The following is a 23661-nucleotide window of genomic DNA, read 5'->3' on the forward strand; positions in this document are numbered from 1 at the left end:
GGTTGGTCAGACACCTATGAAAGTTGTTGTTACAATATGGTAAGGTCTAGGGTTAGGGCTAAAGCTAAGGCTAGGACTGATGATTACTTACAGACACAACGGTGAAGGCCGTGTTTACAACTCCAGCTCCAATAGTAGCATAGACTGGCTGCGCCACTCCTGCCTTCTCAAAGATTTGGGTTGAGTAATAGAAAATCTAAAAGAATAAAAAGAGGAAAAAAAAGAAAAACATTAGTTCTGCTCTTACTGGCTAGAAGACGTTCACAAGACAGTGACATCCCTTGATCTTTTACTCCAGCAAAGAGTGCAGCAATGCTCAGTGCTTCAGAGGAGAATGTAGACCACTACGCAGCCATTAATAAAGGCTGATAGGAACGTTTGTCCACATTTATAGAAGACGAAAAAGAACCAAATGCATTGTTAGAGATATGAAAAGCATTTATTGCCCACGGACACAAGATGAGAAATCCCTCATCACGGCTGCTCCTGTGGGGGACCTCTTGCTCTAGGGGCCAGTTCCTTCCCATGTATATTAGTACAGTGGAGCGGTCATGTAACAGTGAAGGCATTCCCTCGTTACAGGGAGGGACCATGGGATAGCAGCACGGGTTATTGCAATAAACGCATCTCTTTTAATAAAGCTTCAGGTTTCTTCCTGAGATCTAATTATACATGAGGAAGAAGCCTGCCTACGAAGCGAGATACTGCTACAGAAACGGGCCAGTCCAGACTGTCAACGCTGTACCAGGAAGCAGGAATTTATTCCTCTGGGATTTTCCAAGAAATGCGGGTCATGGTTTGTGGCTTACTGAAAGCAGGTGTGTGGGAAGGGCGGGGTGAGGTTGGGTAGAGGAGGAGTGAGCACGTAATTTACATTTCTAGATCATTCCGAATGGAATTCAGAAGCATGATCCAAAAAAACCCCCAAAAAAACCTGCACCCGTAACTCAAGACCTGTGAACATTTCACGAATGTTTCTTGGGCTAGCCCAACCCAGTAATTCATGGACTGACTCATAGAGCATGGCTAGAAGGACAGCTCCCTCTTGGCCTAGCAAAGACTCTTCCATGAAAAGAGGCAGTTGCCATAATCAAGTTCCTGTTGACTCTTGCCCTGAAACCCCCACATGCAAGTCTGGTTTTCGGGATAACCCAATTATGCCAATTACCTCATCTCTTAGACCAAACATATGTGACTATCTCGTGAATATTCACTGAGGGACTATGGCTAAAAAAGGCTGCTTCCTTGGCCGGGGGGGCCACTCCCCACAGTGCCCGCTGTGTCCTCGGTACTTACGGCGTTGATCCCAGAAAGCTGCTGGGAGAGCTGGAGGACGATGGCGATGACGATGGGCTGGCGGTACAAGGGCGAGCGGAAGAGCTCCAGGATGGTGACTTTCTTCTCCCTCATCATCTGCTGGCTCTCCTCCTTCATCTCCAGCAGGTCGCTGCTCACGTCCGTCGTGCCCCTCAGCTTTCTCAGAACTGGTGGGACCAAAGGAAGCGGGGGAGGCGTTAGGTAACGGAAAGGGGCATCCTCGAGCTCTCCAGCCCGTGCCTGAAAGGGCCCTCTCGGCTGGCGCCTCTTCCACTGACGGGATGCAGAGCCCTGGGCCTGGACTCTTTCCCAGCCCCTGCCACGACTCAGCTATTACAGCTGATGTACCCAAAGCACCAACTCTATAAACGAGTACGTCTTAATTAGCACCGATGCATCTGAGAGGGATGTGTGTGTGTCAGGAGGGACGACTTACTGCTTTTGGCACGATTCTCTTCGTTTTGATTAATGAGCAGGAACCTCGGACTCTCGGGACAGAAGGGCAGAGTCAGCACCTGCAACACCGCCGGGATGAGGGTAAAGCCCAGCAGGTAGGGCCACATGCTGTCGTTACCCATGATGGACTCCAGTCCGAACACCTGCAGGGGAGGGGCAAGAAGCAAATGGAGAGTCAGGGGAGCCCCCTTCCCCATCACCCTGCTCCCACTCCAGACCAAAAGCTGAGCTCCGCATGGCAGCTGCCAGGTCACACTTAAAGTACCCACGCACGCCAATCCCTAAATCTGTCTACATACGAGTATCAAAGTCCAAGCACAGGAAAGGCCAGAACTTTCCTACTATTGTGAACTAAAATAATTCCAGACTGTATACCTCTGACAGGCACACAGTCATCGTGCATAGTGTCACCTCCCTCACATACACCCACACAAAGTCAATCCTCCTACAGTCATTTCCCATGCAGCAAGACAAACACACATACACACACACACACTCTGGAAACTAAAGTAATGAGGTCCGCAGTGGTGAGCCCAATTCCAGCAATGGCATGAAGCATCTTACCTGTGCTATCAGGATCCCAATCACGATGCCCAGTTGATGCAGGGTCCCCAGAGCTCCACGCAGGGCCGTAGGTGCCACCTCGCCCACGTACATGGGCACGAAGCCGGTCGTCAGGCCGCAATACAGCCCGATGACGAAGCGGCCAGTGATCAACATCTCAAAGGAGTTGGCCAGCTTGGAGAACCCCATCAGGATGGCCGCCAGGAAGGCCAAGACATTGACTATTAGCATCGAGTTCCGCCTGAAAGCCAAAGGACACGAAGAGAAGGTCAGAGCTCAGGCCGTCCCTTCAGACGGGAAACCAGCTCTCCGAGGCTCAATGACTATTGTATCACTATGGCCACTGATAATGCAGTACGCAGCTCGAGTCTCCCTCCCAAGACATTCTTGCATAGTGTTATTATGTAAAAACCTCTTTCTAGCAAACCAATCTCTCTTCTCCCAATCCCTCTGATACAATCAAGAATCATTTATGTTCGGTTGCACAGCACAACCTCAGCAAATGCAGTGCTTTAAAGCTATGGGATCCTGGGAACCAGACAGCCAATCGGATCAGTGCCACGCATGTGATCTGCGCATGGTGTGCCAACCCATACGGGACAACCAAAGCAGCGAGCCAGCTCATATGAGCAGCAGGGAGCAATTTCCGTCTCCTTCCTCCCCTTTTCTTTTACAAACTATTATTTTTTTTAAAAAGGGCAAGGATGTATAGCAGGACTTCCTAAAACTGATTCATCGGGGCTCCTTTCAAAAGCCAAAGGGTGCAGCTCTTATGACATAGTTACTCGGCTGTGTTAGACAAATATTATTGCGTGTCGTTACTACTGATTTCATGAAACGTGTAAGATGACTCGGTAACATCGTCAAAGACAACAGAAAAAGATGAGTTGGCCCACCCCGTCCATCCATTTATCTCCAACCATGTCTAAGTGTATCCATCTAGTGGTCAATGACCTCCAGAGCCATCGTGGCCAAAAGCTGCGACGGTGCAAAGTGAAGTCGTGGGCATTCTCGGCACTTACCGGCCAAAGCGATTCACAAAGAGCCCAACTGAGAAGGATCCAATCATCCCCCCGACTGAGAAGATGGCAACAGAGAGGGACCAGAGCGTGGTAAGGGTGCCCTCTGGGATGGACTCCTCATATCGGTGTAGCCAAGTCTCGTTGTAAAACCTCTCTATCACCTGTCGAGAGGGGGGAAAGAAAAACAAGGTCACTCAACTTGATCATCATTGGGCACTTACTGGTGTGCGGACCTCAAACGTGCATGCTAGGGATTTTCCCGAGTTACAATTCATTAACCACACCCACAAGGAAGGGGAAATAGCATGGTTAAAATAAAACCCAGGTAAATAACCTTTAAACCCTGAAAAGAAGAAAGATGCAAATCCAAGTTTTATTTTCTCATGTATTTACTTATTTATTTATTTATTGTAGTTTTCGTTTTTTCGTGGTATTGGTGCTATGTGGCATAGTTCATTCAAATCCCTCTAGATGGCGCTCCCAAGCTTCCAATTTATTTATTTATTTATTTATTTTTTAACTGTGCCTAGGTGCCACCGGATCTCCTGCAGCCTTCCAAGTTCCAGGATGAGGCAACTGCACTGAGAACTGATGCAAGAGGAACTGAATCCGTCCGCGGGCACCTTGACAAATAGGTCACAAGCCGGAAGCGATCAGGCTACATGCTGGGACACACCTTGGAGTGTGTAGGGTGTCCGTCAGCAGTCACAAGGATGTACTTAAAAAAAAAAAATGACTGAAATATTTTCCATATGTGCCTTACACAGGAGAGTGTGCACCAGTGACTAGGTCTAGATTCAGGCTACAGCTATTACTGCTTAACATTTCTATAGTGCTACCAGGTACATAAAATAGAGGCAGCCTGCTCCATGGAGCTTACAAGTTGGTTCACACTGACAAACAGGATCTGAGATGCGGGGTTCCTGAATTCCCTTAGGGCTGGGCAGGGTCTACCTCCCCCCCCCCCCCCCCCCCCAGGGTGATGCTAATGGCATCTCTGTGGTTTGCCCACAAGTCAGTACTTGGTTTCCAGGGGGAGTAAATACAGGCAGAGCAATACAATGGGATGGAGAGGAGAAGGGAGGCAGATGCGGAAGAGAGACTGTTTGCCTCTCTGCATCTCCAAGTATGGGGAAGCCATGCCTATTCTGCCCACCTACAACAGCCAAAAACGTCTCAAGGAACGGGGCATCCTGGAAGGAGGGGCAGAACTGGGGGTGACTTAGGCTCCCAGCAGTTTTAGGGACACTCAGACTCCATTTCTCAGAAGATGTTTCCAACTGGAAAACTCTCCCCAGATGATGCTCTCTGGGGGGGGGGGGGGGGGGGGGTCGTGTTGGGTTTCACTTTGGTGTCTGCTGACAGGGTCTGGGCTGTCATATGAGCAGTGCAGGTGGGTGCAGACCCGATTCTGTAGTTTTATCACCTGAAGAGGTTTTTTTAGGGGATTTTTTTTTTTTTGTTGTTGCCTGTCTACGAAAACATCCTTTTCCTGGGGCTGGATTTAAGATTATGGGACTCACACACAGTGCACTGGAGAAAGAGAGTTTCAAACACCCTCCCCCTTCCCAACACCCCCTTCCCCCTCTGGAAATCAAATGGGCAGCAGGGGAAGTCACAGTGTTTAGTTTCCTTCAGATTTTGCTGCTTTAGCCATGTGCCTATGCCTGAATCCCTTTAAGTTCAGCAGAGAGGGGGGAACATGGGGCGAGAGGGGGAGCGTCGCTCCCTGCAGCCCTCCCCAGGCTCCCACATGAAGAAGTGACTGCAGCAACCAGAGCTAAAAAAAATCCAAACACTGCAGACCTGCAGCCACGCCCCGGGATGCGCGCGGAAGACGCCGAATATCAAAAACCTGCTGGGTCTGGAATCTCCCTCCGTCCTGCCTGGCCCCACCCACCAAGGTCATTGGCTGTCAGAGGAGGTGTGAGGTGGGGCGTGGCAGCTGTCACCCTCTCTCTCTCTCTCACTCTCTCTTCCTTCCCCAGGCTTAGTAAAACCCCGAGGAACAAGGAATTATTCATGTGGCAACATTAATATCCAACGCCCCTGTGCAAGGAGGCACACAGTGTGCTTGCAAGATCTCCCTCCCAAAAGAGCTTTGCTGAGAAAGCTTAGCAGAGAGGGAGCTTCAAATACCACCAGCAAGGCGGGAGAGGGGGGGATCTCCAGGAGCTCAGATGGGAAGGTCCCCAGTGTGATTTCCTTGCAAATGCACTTTATTATTATTATTATTTGATTTGCATTCCGCCTTTCATCCACTGCTATCATTAGAAGCTTAAGCAAATTGGGGGCGCTACTGGGCCATCCGAAACCAATGCAGACACTGCCCAGATTCAGGTAAATCACGGAGCAAGTGCAACTAGAGCAGACAGACGGAAAGAGATTTTTTAAAAGAAGGCCAATCCATAAAGCTTTTCCCTTGCACTGTCGTTCCCTAGAGTCACCACCTGACTCCATGTCATAAGAAAAAGGCAAATTCCAGTCCTGGTTTTGCCCTTTGCATGCAGGGCTCCTAGTTCTAGGTTTCTGAACACAAAGCCAGGTGGAAGGTGCAGAAAGCAAGCTTGGGAGGGTCTGCCTCCTGCGCTGGGAAACCCCTTCTTCACTGCCAGAGTGCCCTGTCTCCTCCTGCATTGCATGGGGCCTGCACCATCACAACAGCCAAGTGTGGGCTTCTGTGACAGAGTATGAAAGGAGGGTTGGGTTACAGAAAGTTACAAAAAAAAAAATAAAGTGTGGGCACTGCCAGCAGCTGCGCAGCTTCTGCCTGCCGTCTCCCTCCCCCATCCACCTGGGGCTGCCTCTCTTCCTCCTATGGCCATAAGTACATACAATGAGAAATCTTCTTAGTGTTGTAAGAACACTTCTCACCAAGTTCTTTGCAGACGACGCTGCCAAATATTGAAAGGGCACTTGTAAAGGCAAGGCTACAACTTCTTCCTTTTTTAACTCCAGAAAAGGAAGCAACCCCCAATCAACCTCCCCTTCCTCCAGAGGATGTGGCACCGCCTGCACTTTCCTGTATTTTCTGGGAATTTTGTTGTTCGGTGCTTGAAGGAAATGTGCCAGATTTGGCCACAGCACACCCGAGGGAGGCGACTGGCAGGCCCAGGCGAAGGTGCTCCCATAAGGGACCTCATGCTGCAGTCTGGGGGCCCACGGGGCTCCCTTCTAGGGCACGACTACGTTGGTTCTCACAGCGCCATCCTAGAGCTGGCAATCCTCGCTTTTCCAATGGCCCTCCTCAAACCTCAGCCTGCCAGGCCCGCTCCGTGCTTGGAGGCTCTCGCGACCCGCATGTCCCAGCAGACGGGGCGAGAGTTCCCTGCGACAGAGGGTGCGGCCTGGCCCGCCCACAGCTGCCGCTGAAGGGCTATGAGAATTCTCTCTGCAGGTCAACGCCCGCAACTTTTTCCCAGAGTTTTTCTGGATCAAGCAGCAAACTCAAAAGCAAACGTCAGCTCTCCCAGGAATACGGAAAACTAAATAATGCCTCGGAAGAACAGGATGTGCTATTTTAGAGAGGCTTCTCTGTGTGTGTGTGTCTGTTTCTGTCTGTGATGCGACCTTTACAGTATGTGTCAGTCTGTAGCATGTACTGTGTTAGGTATCTGGGTTTGGGGGACTACTTCTCTCATTTTAAAGCCTGCATGAGATTAAGCTTGAGCCTTCAATTATTTTACATTCCAGAAATTCTCATCCTTCCCAATATAAGTTTTGAGGTGCATCCTGTAGAACGTCATGTATGTCTTAGGCATACTGCACATGCTAAAAGCATGCAATGTGCCTGCCACAGAAGCACTGCACACGCTAAAGGCTTAAGTAAGAACCGGAATCTTGGGGGGCATCCAAATTTATAAATCTTTTCCATTTTCTTGGCGAGCCAAAATATGTGTAAGATGGATCTCACTTATTGTCAGTACATACGTTACAAAACCAAAATTGACAGAATGCTTTTTTAAACAAAAGTAACTTGTACCCTGTCTGCCCTGGGTAGTATTCCATTCATGCACATGGCAGGCAGTAACACTCTGATTGCATCAATTCAAATTTCTGCTGATGAATGGTTATTTGCCATCCTCTAAAGGGCAGCCAAGGTAGCAAGAAATGTACGGATAATGTCACACTTGGTGCATCCACTCGGTGCCTGTTGCCTGTGATTTCATGCGTGAAATCACACCTGCACCCACACTGCATGAACCAGTCTCTTACCAGCATGGTGGCTCCCTGGGATTCTAAAGAATTAGACATTTTAATCAATTTGGAGTTTAAATTTGATTTTTAAAAGCCCAGAGACTTTGGTCTTTGTTAGGTGAAAGTTTCTGGGACACAGGCAAAGCCAAGCAAGGTGTGATCTTTGAGCATTTGGTGGGCTTGCACGGGACGAGACTTACTCAATGCCATGTGAGCTTTGGGAACCATTGGACAGCAAAGTGGATGGCATTTCTTTCCCCACATCTTGAAGCAGTGGGACAGGCTGAGAGGCCCAGCTCCCGGCTCTGCAGGATCTTACCTTCTGAGGTGCATTTATAACGCCAGTGTTGTACCCAAACTGCAGCGACCCGATCACCGCAACTGCCACGGCCAGAATGAGATGGACCGTTATCTGCAGGGAAGAAGAGAGAGAGAAAGGGGGATGGGTGAGAAGAAGCAGGGAGAAAGATCCATGGAAAGCTCCGACCACCAGCTCCGACCACCCGCTCTGACCACCTCCTTCCCTACCAGCTGAGTCCAGGCCCGCTCGCCACTTGCACACATGCCCTCGCAGCCAGGGCAGCCTCGTCCCCCTCAGATGTGCAGCCCTCTCCATCCCCCGGTACTCCCACACCCTGGGAGGGACCCATAAAGCCACAGGCAGGTTCTGTCTGATGTAAGCATAGCCGAATCCACACGGCTTGGAATAATCGGAAACAGAAAAGAGCAGACTGGAGCGAGAACATATAAATCCTGACCTGCTGGACACGGCCCACCGAGAGACAAAGCCTGAGCGCTCCTGCGGACTTTCCCCATTAGTTTAAGGGTCTCTCACCCCCAAGATACTTAGCGCCCTATTCACTAAGCATTTTTCCCATAGACAGACAATGGAAGAAAACCTTTAGTCAATAAACCCCTTGGTTTGGTCACTGCAGTCCTGGGTCAGAGGCCATGCAACCTTCTGGAGCCCTGAAATAATGAGCCCTGATGCCAGCAACATGACTATGACTCCCTCCCCTCCATGGGGGTGGTGAGCGCTGCCTCTGCAGCATCCCCATCTCAAGCTGACTGGACTGTATGGGACCTTCCACGGGAGTGCACAGAACAGAAGATTACAATAAGCATTCCCTCACCACACATAAGTACGATTGTTTGGTTAAAAAAAAAAACCCCCACACATTTGTCTTATGTCTCTTCTTTCTGGAAATGCTAAGCATGTGTTTGTGGGGTGCGATCACCATTCCTGCCAGGACCCTATCACTTCCTCCCCAGTAAGGACTTGGGACAGTCGCTGGCAATAACTGAGCTGCCTGTGCTCTTAGCAGGGAGAGTTCTCACGGGTTTAAATGGCAACGTGCCATGTTTTCCCGCCAGACGAGAACCGATGCTGGCCAGTGACCTGGAGAGGGGAGGGTTCTGGTCGCTCCCTCCCTGTGTTTACTGTGACCCTCTCTGCCACATCATTTATCTGCATGGGCTCTAGCAGCCTTCGATTCTCAATCCCACCTGTGGAAAGCTGCAGTCCCTCTCACCCAGGCCTGCATATAGGAGGCTGGCAGGTATTGCAGGGCCCCTGAGATGAGCGTACCGAGGAGGCAGATCCGGAAAGCTCTGCTATGTCCCCCTAAGACCAGGGGGAAAGGGGGAGGAATTAAGAGAGCGAGGGGTACAGAAAGGTTCACCAATCTATTGGGGGTCCCGTTATCCCTGAGGGTTTTCTAACTGGACAATTTGACACATTTGGGAGCAGAATCCTGTTTCCCTGTAGCCAGTATGCATGGAGGACAGGTCTGCCCCCCACACACCAACAAACACCAAGGCAGTTCACTTGCAGGCACAGTACGGGATCAGAGAGAAGTAACAGAGCTGCACAAGCACTGGGACATAAAACAGCAGTGTACACATCTCAGTTCCAGTTCAGCCTGGGCTTAATCGAGTCCAATGCCTGCTCTTTAGCACTGCAGCTCAGTTAGTGCACCCAACCCCACTGCTTAGGGAAGTAATCGGTGCTTCTGCACCTCCCTAGCCCTCTCTCCCTTTTAGGCCCCTTAAGCCACAGTAAACAAGCCAGCATTTGTCTGAGCCAGGCCAGGGCTGGCCGTTAGCCGCACACCTTTCTCAAAGCTTTCATTATCCCCCCCCCGTTGCAGCAATGCACGTCCCCAGAGCCCGGGCCGCAGCAAAATCCCATCACAGGTTAGGTTAATCGGCTTTCAATCTCCCTGCTAAGTTCTAGGCTCCTGCAACTCCACTTGGAGAATGCTACAAATTGTCTCGCCTTTTTGATGAGAAAACGTGCTTTTTCTTTTTTTTTTTGCAGAAAACAGCTTGATTTGCCCCAATCCAATTCATCACAACATAATTTCCCTTTCCCCTGGAATTTCCAGCTCATTCTGACTCCACCATCATCTTACATCTCACTGGGGTTGCCAACCAAGTGAATGTGACTACAAGATCTTAGTGAAGGCAATCCTCATGGTACGAAGTAGGGTTGCCAACGAGCTCCATGTCAGACGGGACAAGTAAAGCCAGGCCTGGATTTACCTCCAGGGCATCTCTGGGCTCCTACCTCCATCTGCGCTAAGAAGAGCAGGAGCTACGCGTTCATAGATGCCGTGGGGGTAAAACCAGGACTGGCTCAGCCGGTCCCCTGTAACATGGAGCTTCTTGACAATCCCTACTTCTCACCATGAGGACTGCCTTTATCGGGAGATTGTACTCCCATCCACCTAATCCCAAATGCCTGCCACATGACAGGGCTGTCCCTTTCCAAAAAGGACTTAATGAATGGGACCCATAATTATGATTAGGAGTTAATCAGCCTCGGCATCCGTTCTAACCCGGTCACTTGTCCTGCCTCTGATTTTAAACTGAAGCTGGATTAGGGTCAGGGCACAGCAATCTTTACAAGCCGATCCTTGTTTCTGTACGGATCCTGGGGAAGTGAATGGTAGCAAATATTCTGCAGCCAAAGAAGCAACCTTTGCTGGCCTGAGGAACAGGCAAAAGCTCAGAGGAAAGTTATCGTAAAAAAAAAAAAACCCTCACATGATTATCCAAAGACAGGTCCACGAGCTTTGGAGACCTGCAGAAGGGCCGTCTTGAAAACTCATCTACCTCTGGAAAGTTCTTAAATTGGTCCAGTTTTCTCAGGAACCCCCAAGGCTACTGCAACTCTGAGCTACGCCACACACACAAAAAAAACAATCTCACCGAGCAAGGCAGATTACTCAGTAAAAACACAGAACTAATCAAATTGACATTTCTGTGTGCTGACACTGTTTGCTTACTATTCCAAAAGCAAACTTGAGGCCACAATCCAGGGAGGCGTGCTCAGGAGCCGTCCTTCCGGGTAGCCCTGGATGTGCCAGCTCACCAGCTGAAGGAAGGAGGAAGCGGGAGAGGGCCTTGAAAGTTTAACATGAGCTGCCCACGTGTCCAGCAGAGAAGGACGTCGTCCCAGTCTACCCTGAAATTGAACTGGAGGGAAGATTCTCCACACTGGCCTGCGTCCCCTTGGGGGGGGGGGGGGTGAGAGGGGAAACAGATAGCACCCCTCGCAAGAGAAAGTGATTTCTTAACCCCAAAAAAAACCTGAAAGAAACATTGGAACGTTTTGGGTGCCGAAGGTGAACAGTGAATAGCATCCAAAGAAAAGGAAGGGAGTTATTGGAGGGTGAAGAGGCAGGCGGGGAAGCAGGGAGAGGTGCTGATCCAGGCACAGGATAAAATGAATCGTCAGAGCTGGTTCAGCAGGAAGCTTTCTCCCTGTGTAGCCATAGCCAAGTCAGAAATGTCATGCTGGGCTGGCTCAGAACAATGGTCCAACGAGCCCTGCCGCCTGTTTCCAATGGAGGGACCCGGAGACTCCCAAAAAAAAGTCCCTTTCATGTTGCTCCCAGCCACCCCAAGAACGAAGAGGTGGAGAAACTAAACTCCATCTGGCTAACACTCATCCAGAAGCTTGCTCAAGCCTTTATTTTCAATGTGGTTACCTCCACGGAGACTTCTCTGTTTCCCTTGATTCTTTGGTGATGGGGGATCCCGGGGGTTGCCTTTTTCTGAATCACACAATGCTCAGAATTTTGTAGGCTTTTTTTTTTTTTTTTTGCAAATGTTTTTTGCCCAGTCCATCTTTCTTAGCTGGAGTCTGGGTCAGAACCAAAGTAAGAGGTGAGAACATGTTCTGAAAGCAGCTGTGCCTCTCTCTCTCTCTCACACAGAAAGGCGGAAGGGAGGGCCGCCCAGAGACCTGGCTGTGAAATGCATATGGTCCAAACTGAATTAACTGGTTGCAGAGGAGATGAACAGGAAGGTCCTTAGGATCCTGCTTCCTCCATGTCCTACATCAAGGGTGATCATAGCTCTCAAACCAGAACAGTTTATTGCAAGCCATCACAGAGAGACCTAGGGGACGGCAAAAGGTTAGGAAATCCAGCTGAACCCAGTGTGAATTAGGGATCAAAAGCCGGCAGCGTGGCATGACTTGGTCACATACTAGGTGCTTGCCCCAAAACCAGGGCCCTACAGCAGAATTTAGCTTTCCAACCAGGGCACTGCATTTAAGTTGCAAAGCTGGGACCATTTCAGTAAATCCAGACCATAGGGTCACCCTCCTTTAAGCACCTCACCTCTTGGGCATTTTGGAAGCAGTACATAGTTGGTGAGGGGCTGCCTTGAGAACACGGAAGCTGCGTTCTGAATAAGCTGAAACAATGCCCCAGGCCTCTTCCACTCCCTCCCTCCCTCCAAACAAAATAAAAATTTTAAAAATCCCAAAAATTGATGCGTGCCAACCGCAAACTCATGCTAAGACAAACTCTATTTACAAAAGAAAAATGTTCTGGTTTCCAGCCAGATTGTTAGAATGATCAAGACCACGGTAGCTGTAGCTGGTTGCCAGGCTATACAAATACAGAACAGGTTACGTTTGTCTTACGGGCAGGCAACAGTAATTAAGTACTTTTCATAGTGTCACATTGACGAAGATGACGTCAAGGTGTGGTGGGCTGAACCGGGGCAATTTTCAGCAAGGCCTCGGTACGCCTTCCAAGGGTTTGGTGGAAAGAGGACAAATTATCTACAGTGTTCAAATAAGCAGAAACCTCGTCAGCCTGATTTATGGCAGGACGCAATGGAATGCGGTCCCTCGGGGGACTGATTATATGGAGGTAAGACAAGGAAGGCACTGCGATTGCGCTGCTCTCCGGAAGGGCTGCCTCCTTCTCCTCCCCACCAAACAAGGAACAAAAAGCACAAAGATCTGACTTTCAGGCACTATCCCAAAATGTTCCACTTTCATAGCACTCCCAAAACACACAGGCAGCCACTTCTGGGGTGGATAGTGTCCCACCCCCATGTGTTCCTCCAAAGGAAAGAAGGAAGAGTGGTATTTTTACTATTTATAGCACCATAGGCAGATTAAAGCACAGGGAGGTAAAGTGACTCCCCCGGGGTCACACAGAGAGTCAGTGACTGAGGCACAGGGGGATAAAGTGACTCCTCCAGGATCACACAGAGAGTCAGTGACAAGGCACAGGGAGGTAAAGTGACTCTCCCAGGGTCACACAGAGAGTCAGTGACGAGGCACAGGGAGGTAAAGTGACTCCCCCGGGGTCACACAGAGAGTCAGTGAGTGAGGCACAGGGGGATAAAGTGACTCCCCCAGGGTCACACAGAGAGTCAGAGACTGAGGCATAGGGGGGTAAAGTGACTCCCCCAGGGTCTTACAGAGAGTCAGTGACTGAGGGACAGGGGGATAAAGTGACTCCCCCAGGGTCACATAGAGAGTCAGTGACTGAGGCACAGGGGGATAAAGTGACTCCCCCAGGGTCACAGAGAGAGTCAGTGACTGAGGCACAGGGGGATAAAGTGACTCCCCCAGGGTCACACAGAGAGTCAGTGACTGAGGCACAGGGGGATAAAGTGACTCCCCCAGGGTCACACAGAGAGTCAGAGACTGAGGCACAGGGGGATAAAGTGACTCCCCCAGGGTCACACAGAGAGTCAGTCACTGAGGCACAGGGGGATAAAGTGACTCCCCCAGGGTCACACAGAGAGTCAGTGACTGAGACACAGAGAGAGAATGTGCCTCCCCCAGGGTCACACAGAGAGTCAGTGACTGAGGCACAGGGAGATACAGTGACGCCCCCAGGGTCACACAGAGAATCAGTGACTGAGGCACAAGGAGATAAAGTGACTCCCCCAGGGTCACACAGAGAGTCAGTGTCTGAGACACAGAGAGAGAATGTGCCTCCCCCAGGGTCACACAGAGAGTCAGTGACTGAGGCACTGGGAGATGAAGTGACAGAATACACGTGAAATTAATGACAAAGTTGTGGTCATACTCCATAATGCTCCATACAGATATGGAATTAAATGGTTTAAACCCAGGACTGGGAGTCATAATTCCAGAGTTCTACTCCTAACTCTGTTACTGGTTCCTTTTGCAACCCTGAGCAAGTTCTTTCTGTTCCCAGTCCCTCCACGTATCCTAGTGCAATAGGAATATCATAGCACTGTAATAACTAAAATAATTTTCTACTCTTTCGCACAATAGCTGTTTCAATAGTGAGCAAACACTACAACTGATTGCACTGATCTCCATCCCAGAGGTGGCTGGGAATTTGCTTCCAAAGAGCCTAGAACTGTAAGGAATCTGTTTAGCAGAAGTGGTTTCACAGATTCAAAATGCAGGCAGTAGCCCATCCAAGGTTATAAACTTAATTGTTTTGTTATCCAAAAAGAACAAAACAGCCTGGCCTTCCTAAGCAGAGTATAAAAAGGCCAACATTTTTCTATACATTTAAATAATCAAATTAAGTAAGAATATAATAATTTAATGGGTTGTACAATCATGTTATAATGCTAAGGTTTTTCTTTTGGAGGGGGGGGTGGAGAGGAGGGATCCATAATAAATATAAATATTTATTCTTTTTATTGTACTAGCATAGATTACCTGGTTATAAAGCATCTGTCCTAAGGACTTTACAATCAATTTGAAGAAAAGCAGGTTAAATAATTTGCTGAAGGGCATACACAGTGCATGATAGGTAGGGAGACTGCACGATTGTCTCCAAGGTCACAGCTCTGAGGATTATGATCTAGACCGGGAATTCTCAACCCAGATCTCAGGACACACCCAGCCAGTTGGATTTTCAGGCTGTCTGCAACCAATATGCATGAGAGAGATTTTCATGCACTGCTTCACACATATTGGTGGTACTTATTCTGCAAACCAGACTGGCTAGGCATGTCCTGAGGACTGCTCCACGCCAGAGGTAGCCAGCCCTGGTTCCTGGAGTATCCCAAGTCAACTGGGTTTTCAAGTTATTCACACTGAATAGTCAGGAGATGTGCTTGCATCCAGGGCATCTCCTGGAGTTGCCTACCCCTGTTCTATACTTCAACGGGAGCCTTAACAGACGTCAGGCAGCTGTAAGACACGCCCTGCTCCCAACTGAACAGCGTGTCCCTGGGTGTGGGCACATTATCTGTGCCAAGTATGTCCACTGGAAAAGGCCAGGAGGCAGGGCTGTGCCCCTATATCTGCTGGTACTGTGCAGAGCAGCCAACAGCTAGCTCTGCCATCATTATAGAACAAAAGGCAAATTAGCAAGATAGTGCCAAGATATCAAAGAGTCCTTTCTCACACCATGACTTAGCAGCAGCCTGGGAATGTCATCACGTTATACTGGGACGGGGAAGGCTTACTTTTTTTTTTCTTTCAGTTTTAAGTATGCAAATACCATTTTCAATCTGACAGTTCTAACTTAAGTAACGGCTCCTTTTAACAGCACTTTTCTTCAGATGGAATGATTGCTGTGTAGTTACACTGCTCTATGTGTTAATTACTTAATGCCTCTTATGATCATTTTGTACAATGTATAAGTTAATTTTCCTTTAAAAAATCCAGAACTGATGCACCAGCGGGTGGAACACAGAAGACATCATTATTAGCACCTTTATGTAGTAAACAAAAAAAAAAAAGAAGGATCACAGCCCATTCCCATCGATTTCTCTCTTAGCTGCACAGCAGTGGAGATTAACAGCGCTGCATTGAGCATTTCAGGATGATGGTGAGCTGGGAAACAGAGCTTCCCAAAGAATTACATTGTGTTATGTTGAGAATTCAGATTACAAAATCCATAAAAGGATGGGGTTTGTTTTTTTTTCATTTTCTATTCCTTTATAGCAGGGGCACGCAAAAGTAAACAAAAAATAAAAAACATCAAGTGGTCACTGCGAGCTGATCCTGGGAAAACTGTGATTGCTCTCTGACAGTCTTTCTCTGCCATGCTATAAGGTGCCCCTAGACCGGGCCTCTCACACGGTGCTGGTAAACATTTATAAAATGGCACATGTCACAGTAAATTCCCTTCCCCAAAGAGCTTACAATCTCACTATTGTTAACTAGCTGTAATTGAATAATAATTGCATTCATTCCGTCTAAGTTGGAAAATAGCAGGCACTGAAACTGGTTACTAAATAGTTCACCCCAGACGTGGCTGCATGGATATGTCCAAGTCATTACATTTGTAGGGCATGCAGAGATTCCTCATTTGTGGTCTAGGCAACCATTCTGCTTTTCAGTAATATCACAACAGAACAGTAATACGTGTCGGGTTTTCAAGGATTCCCCACCATCCTCTGTACCCCTTGCTCTAGATGGAGCCAGCTCTGTCCTGCAGATCCATGGCTGATGACAAAGCCTTCCCTGGCTGAAAACAGGAGGGATGAGCATCTGGAAACAAATTAGCCCTCTGAGTAACAAGCAAATGAAGACAAGGTTGGAGGTTGGGTGGTCTCTGCAGTACATAGCTGGAAGGGTAAATGGGCTGATAGGAGGGGGTCTAGGGTGCCTATCTGCTATCATATTCTCTGTTGAACAAAAGGAATTGGGACATTCAGGGCAACAGGCCAGGTCTATAATAAAAGGTTCCTATCCTTTCTGCTTTCCCTAATTCTTGAAACACACACCTTATTGCTCTGAGCAGTTGTTTGGAATGGGATAGATATATATGTTTTATCGCCTTACAAAAATGCACTACTGTACATGAAATTTTGGAAACAGCTGGGACAAAAAAAAAGGTAGTTTTGCTATGTACTTAAAATAAGGCCTGAACGAGGGATATCTGAGTGGGTCACAGCATTGCTTGGCAAATCGCATAGCTACAACCTGGAGACCCATCTGCCTAGCCTTCACTTCCTGTGTGATCCTGAGCAAAGTCACTTGACCTCTCTATACGGAAATCTAAAACAGTGACTGGGGGAACGATCTTGGTACTGCTCTCAGAACCGCCAATGCATTTTATTTATTTATGGATAGATATTTGATATTGCGCATTTTACCAAGACTGGCCTCAAGGACGATTAAAATCAATTTAAAAACAAGCAAATGCAGGTGAAATAGCTTACAGCAAAGAATACACGTCCTTCAGCATAAGCCTATTCTGATAAAATTACAACTTCTCCACTTTCTCCATTAAGATTGAGATTTTGAGAGGGAAAGATGCCTTATTCCTCCAGTAGATGGTGTGGGGGTTTTTTTTTTAAGCTATAGTACTCTCTACTCTGCAAAGATTATATACCAGTTTCTCCTAAATTCCTTTCCCTATGGGGAGGCAAGAGGGTGCACTGCGAATTGACACAAATCTAGGCTGTTCCTGGATTCACATTTTATTTTTAGAGCTGAAGAAATGAAGCAGGAGCTCCAGGTAACTAAGGAGGATATCCACAGAGCAGAGTTTACAAATAAGTAAGCGATATACAATGTGCGTGTATGTATGCCAGCAAGGGTGGAGGTCAGTTTTGATTCTTGGAATTTCACAAATTCATTTATGCCCCGGATATGTCGCTGTCTCAGGTTTCCCCTCGGAGGCGCCACATTATAAGGGGAATCCAGTTTCTTAGTAGAGGGAAGGTTGGGAGTTGAATGTTCTCCGAAACCCTGAGGGAAGGAACTTCTTAATTCAGGGACCCTTAGGGGAGGCGAGGAGTGTGCTTTCTGTAATCAGTTTCTGCTAGATTAGCTTGGTCGCTGCCTCGGCCCCCGGGCTGCCTCCCTCCCGCGGCCCGGCAAGGACCCGGGTAACTTCGGGGAGGCTCGTCCTCGCCCGGCCAATCAGGTTGGAGGCGCGGCGGGAGCCCCGCCCACACGGCGCGGCTTTCTCTCACCTTTCCCCCAGATACAACAAGGGCTCAAGAACAGGGAAGTCTCCAGCCAGCCTTACCGCGCCCCCGCCCCCCCCCCCCTTACACAGCGCATCCCAGCCCCGTCTGGTCAAACTGCCCCCGCTCCTCTCCCCCCCCCCCCGCCCATACAGCACATCCCAGCAAGAGGTTCAGCCAAACAGCTCCTCTCCATCCACCTCAGCCCCCCCTATACAGCACAGCTCAGTCCCTGGCACCTCCAACCCCGCCCTTACGCAGCAGCACGTCCTGTCCGGCCACAGGGGCTCCGTCCCTCCAACTCGGCACCTATACAGCACATCGCAGCCCCTGACCCTCCACCCCCCTCTCCTATATAGCAGGATGCACATCCCCCCCCCCGGTCCCTGTCTAATCACCCCAGCCCCTGCACTGCACTTCAGAGCCCCTCTCCCTCCGCTCAGCAGAACGTGCCCGCTCCAGTCCCTGCACCCTCTCCACTCCCCCGCACCTAAAGCTTCCGCTGACGCAGGATGAGTGTGCAGTGGGGCCCATGACGCAGTGCCAGAGGGAAGGCGGAGGCTCCGGCCCCGGCCTCTGTAAACAGCTGCAGAGGTGGCCAAAGCTGCATCATCATCGTGACAGACAGCCCCGCGCCCGGCCACCCGGCACAGGCAGCTCCGGCGCCTTGTTTACATTAGCACATGCCCTTTCCTTTCCAAGATGTGGGGCAGCGGGCACAGCCAGGCCCTTTTTTTTTTTTAATATTAAAAGTAATACCAGCTTGGTTTCGATAGGAAAAGGGTCGGTGAGACTGCGGGGGCTGCTGCGGAGAGGCGGAGGGGGATGGGCTGGTCCAGGAGTTCCAACATGAACCTGGCACCCAGGGGAGGCCACAGCAGGAGACCAGGGTTGTGTTCACTTCCAGTCCAACAGAATGCGAGTTCAGCCCCACGGTTAAGATATTTGACCTCCAGCCTTAATTAATTAGGAAAGGAGGAGTGCACTTGAAACTTAAAAGCTGGAGGCAAGGGAGGTTTAAAAAAAAAAAAACCCCAAAACCCTCATTTGCAATTTTAAAGACTTGTTTTCAAACGTGGTTTCGCAGCTTTGGCAAACGCCATGGGCAGAGCGATGAGCACTCCCTGCCACCCCTTTGTAAGGAAAGCTCCATCGGTGAATGCGATGGAGGATGAACGAGCTGAGAACCAGAGGTTTCCAACAAGAAAAGCTTAGCACAGCGAGTCGTAGGTTTCAGGCTCCTATATAGAGGCGCCGATCCTGAAAATGTGGATGCTGTAAGTTAAACGCGTAGTGGGGGGGGGGGGGGGGTGGATCTTGTGCGCACAGACAGACGGACCTAACCCAATGAAAAAAAAGCACGAAATCCGTGTCCGTACAAGAGGGGCCCGGGTCTGTGCAGCTGTGGAGTGCAGGGGGTAGGGTTTGCTTTGCCGTTTACCAGAAATGAAGTGTCAGGGGCTGCTCTCGAAATGAGAGTGGAGGAAGTCCCCAGGCTGGGAAATGTGACATCAAGGGGGACAGTACCGTTGAGTCAAACCCATTACCAGGGGGAAGGAGGGCAGGGCACTTTGGCAATACTTTTGCGATGTGAAATTTGTGAGGGAAGGAGAATAAAAAAAAAAAGGGTGGTGTTACCAGGTTGGCTATTATAATACTACAAATTATAAAGAGAGTGATAACGTCCTAATTAAAACAAACAAAAAAAAAGTGCTTTCTCCCTCACCCATTCCTGCCCAGTGAAAAAGGTTAGAAAGGATCAAGCTGTCAGGAGGAGAGAGGGAAAGCCTCCTTGCCGCAGAGACTGTACACACTGGCGGCCACTTCAGGCCTGAGTCTTCCCGAGAAGAAGAGTCATTTGCAAGATTTTTTTATTATTTACAATCAAGGGAAAAATAAAATTAGGCGTGGCACCCAGAAGTGGCCTAGTAGTTTGGGCAGGGGACTGGGAAGCTGGGGTTCGGATCCTGCTTCTCCCTGTGACCTCGGGCGAGTCACTTTACTCTCCGTTGCCCCAAGTGCAAACTTACAATTGTAAGCTCCCCGGGACAGGGGCCTAGCAACTGTCCTTGTAACTTGATTTGAGCTGGACTTTGGAAAGGCAATTCAATCCAACACGGCCCACAAAGAGGAAGATGTTTTGATGATCGCAAGCTTTCTGAACACAGTGGGTCATCCTGTGATCAAACTTTTAGAAACAGCTCCCAGAGAGCTACAAAGGAGAAGGAGATGGGACAGCATTTCTCGGTGTTGCTAGCTAGCAGGGAAAAAAAAAATAAAACATTTCTTAGAAGAATTTCCTGTTTTCACCCCTGTTCTAACTAGGGGAAATGTGAAGGTGATCCGATAAAGTAAAACATACACAATGCAGTTATTTTAAGATTGGAAAAACTCAACGCAGGGCCACTGGAAAGCGTGTAGTGCAAATAAAAATGCTATCCAAAATTCACAATTTTCTGACTGTAACTATTTCACATATTCTTGCTTTTCTTTGGAATGATCTGTTTTTGGAAGCTTTGCCTCCAGCCGGTCCGTCCTCTCCTGAGGCGTGTAGGATCTCCTAGGATTCTAGCCTCCAAGCAAAAGGAGGCCAGAGAAACTCAGCAAGAAATTCATTTCAATAATAAATATAATCCCTCAAACCCTGCTCTTCCAGGTCACCGAGCCCAGCGCTGCTGGGAAGCTGCGGTAAAGGGTGGACAAAGAAATGCAACCTGCCAGCAGGTGACCGATATCCTCGCTGGGTGTTTCAATGGAGAGGAAGCATGCTTCCCCATCCCCAGCTGAAAAGAAACGTCTGGAAGAACCTTTTTTTTTCTGATTTTGCACAATGAGAATCCACATTGCAGGTATGGGGACCGGATGATAGTGATACTGCTCTGCGTTTGGGGTGAGCTGTCTAGCTAAGCGTATTCTAGACACGTTTAGATTTTTTTTGCATGCAGATTGAGAGCTGCTAAGAACTGGGCAATCGTTTGTGCTCTCAGTAAAGGTGGGATGGACAGATCCTCTGTAGGGACGCGCGCGGTTCGTTTTGTGGCCATTGAAGCCTTGTGAGCTCCTGATCTTCCACTGACTGTGGCCGGGGACACAGGGTGGGGAATGTGTTTCATCCTTTCCCCGGCTCTGCAGTACACTTGAATGTCCACTGTTATTCAAGAAAAAAAACCAGAAAGACAGCGCAGAGAGTGAAAGGCACCAGTGGTCAGCCCAGCAGGCTGAGAGCCAGCATAAATCCACAGATGCGCCCTGTGACCTTGGGAAGTCATCTCAGATACCAACACATTATAAGACTCCTGGGGCAGGGGAATATCATACTTGAAATGTAGTTTGGATTTAGAAAGGCAAAGAATAAAATCCTAAATGTTAGCAAAGAGAGCACGGACAGTGCCATCTCTAAACAAGGATTTCTTTATTATTTATTTATTTATTTACAGATTTTTTTTTCTTTCTTGCTGTGAGCCTGATTTGATGAATGTTTTTTATTATTATTATTATTCTCTATCTATTGGAGGGGGAGAAGGGGGGGTTTGGTAAATCAGACCTACATATATGTATTTGCTTTTTTTTTTTTAAGCCAACATTATAGACCCCCGCCTTGTATTACAGTCACTGCAGCATGTTTTTGGCATAATAAGAATGGCACTACAGAGGAAGAGAAAGGTTATTAACAAAAAACCAAAGATGGGTAGGAGAGCGGAAGGGAGGCCAAAAAACATCTGATCCGTGGACGTGGGTTCTTTTCAGCGAGAGGGAGCAGCCTGCCCTTTGGAGGTGGAGTTGCTAATGAGCCTCCGGGGAAGGGCGAGCTGCAAAAAAAAACAAAAAACCCCGAGACACCGGAGGAGTGAAAAGAGTCATTTACAGAAACAAGAAAAACGAGATGGGAAGCCAAAGCGGAGCGAAGAGAGTCCGGGCCGAGCCTGCCCGAGCAGGAGCCGGGTTCAGCGGCTGCCTCCAGCCCCCATCGCCAGCCGGCCCCCGGATCATCCTCCCCTGCAGCTGCTCAGCAACAGCGAACAATGGGAGGCTGTACCCGCGGCCCTGCAGCCACATCTGGCGGGAGTCACTCCCACGCCTCCGGACATTTCTTAATGGGGGATGCAAGGGAGCATCTCGCTCTTACCGAGTAAAGCTTATTTTGGATATTCAAAGGACTCTGGGCTGTAAACACACTGCTTGCACGCTGCAAGAAGAACAATGATTGGAATTTCTAGCCTACTTTTCCAATTTTAGTTCAAGGTATTTTACTTTTCTTTTTTTTTTTCAGATGCAAGTCACTGCCCAAGAGTTTTCAAGCTTAAGTGGGATCCCTGAAGAGGAGATAAAGTGATTGACCCAAGGTCACAGGGATCTGAGCTCCAACCACCAGACCACTCTGCGGCAGCACGGACGGTAGCAGATGGGCTGGGGTCCTATAAATGAACATAACTGCACTCAGGCCCCCCCCCCAGGTCGGACTTCTTTCCCCAGCATGAACCTGAGCCGCATCTGCATCTCTGCCCTACGTCCTTGACCCACTCCCCCCCCCCCCCCCCCCCCGATTACTCAGGACAAAGGCTAACAGAAGTGTGACTGCCATGCACGGAAATCAAAGTTAACACGGACAAACGAACATAAAGCCACGTCCTTGTATCAGCCTAAATACATTACTCGGGTAATATTTCTGGGTAAGAAGCAGTGAAGACATGGATCATCTCCTGCCGCTATCCCGAGCCAATACGAGGGACCAGGGCACCTCTGACAGCCTCAAGGAGCCCCAAGGACACAAGGGCTCGCAGGAAGGGGCTTGCCTAATCCCGAAGGCTTGCATTTTGAGAAATAAAACCTGCCTAGCGTTATAGAAAGGCATCGGCATGCCTGGTGGTAATCTATCAGCTCTTTTGATTCTTGGCGGGATATTTACTTCCTGTCTTCAGTTTGAAATACAGTCACCCGCCTTGCTAGAAAATTACCAAAACGTGCCCGCACTTTAAAAAAAAAAGCTGTAGAAATCAAACAGAATAAGTGTATAATACACTGCAGGAAGCCCGAGACTCCTGCACATTCTCCTCTTTTGTATCCACATAGCTTCCCTCCCAGATTATTATCAGATGACGGCAACCGGATCAAATTTCTTCCTCCCCGGCTACATTTCTGGGCCGGTAGTCACCAAGTATGTTGCCGCCAGCCGGCTTCCCAGGGACGACCTGGGTTCACTCTGGGATCTAGAGCCGAGACTGGGAGCCGGGAGAGGGTCCCCCAGGACATCCTCCAAGGGCGCCAGCTCCGCCGAGCCCCCCAGTGCCAACTGCAAAACCCCGAAGCGGCATCCCTCACCTTGCTGCCGGACTCCATGCCTGGTGGCGACCCCTCCTCTGCACTGATCCTTCGCTCAGGAACGAGACTTTCTCCCCCGCCGGAGATTCCGCGATCGCACTGTGATGGGTGGGGTGGGGGGAGAGTAAGGCGCTGTCAAGAGACGGGGGCGTGCTCCGGCTCCAAAGACTTAAAAATCCGCCTCGGGCTCAGATCCTCTGCGCACGTGTCCGCGATGCTCCTGGCGGTTTTCTGGGGGTTTTATTTTTGCTTGCTTGCTTGCTTTCTTTCTTTTTCTCGCCGGCACCGACGCTCGCGAAGTGACTTTCTGCCGGCCCGGGCGGCTGCGGTGGCTTATAGCGCGCGAGCGAGGGTGCGCCGCCTCGGCGCCGCTGATTGGCTGCTGCCAGCCGGCGGGGCGGGGCGTGGCGGGGGTGTGAGCGCGCCGGGCGAGCGGTGACGTCACGCCCGACGGGTGTCATTTCGCGGCAGTGTACGTGCGCTCGGCCGGCAAAGGCAGCCCCGCCGCGCTCTCTCATCAGCCACGAGGGGCGGGGTGCGCAGGGCAGGCAGGAATCGGCAAATGGTCCCTTGCTGCCAGCCCCTCTGTTTCTGTTCCTCTTCCCGCTCCCGTCGA

The 23661-nt window shown here is 49.5% G+C and overlaps 1 protein-coding gene across 1 annotated transcript in view; it reads right to left on the reverse strand.

Annotated features, from left to right (window-relative positions):
- LOC115076551 (solute carrier family 2, facilitated glucose transporter member 1-like) overlaps positions 1–23362 on the reverse strand; it is a 30556-nt gene extending 7194 nt beyond the window's left edge. Inside the window, exons 1-7 of the mRNA XM_029578118.1 lie at positions 23046–23362; positions 7876–7968; positions 3360–3520; positions 2338–2578; positions 1754–1916; positions 1297–1484; positions 92–196 (exon numbers count right to left, since the gene is read on the reverse strand). Of these exons, the coding sequence (XP_029433978.1) occupies positions 92–196; positions 1297–1484; positions 1754–1916; positions 2338–2578; positions 3360–3520; positions 7876–7968; positions 23046–23063 (969 nt within the window). The 5' untranslated portion in view covers positions 23064–23362. The remainder of the gene's footprint in view (positions 1–91; positions 197–1296; positions 1485–1753; positions 1917–2337; positions 2579–3359; positions 3521–7875; positions 7969–23045) is intronic.
- Between the last annotated feature and the right edge of the window lie 299 nt (positions 23363–23661).

Source organism: Rhinatrema bivittatum, chromosome 15, assembly GCF_901001135.1.
Source record: "Rhinatrema bivittatum chromosome 15, aRhiBiv1.1, whole genome shotgun sequence".
Taxonomy (NCBI): domain Eukaryota; kingdom Metazoa; phylum Chordata; class Amphibia; order Gymnophiona; family Rhinatrematidae; genus Rhinatrema; species Rhinatrema bivittatum.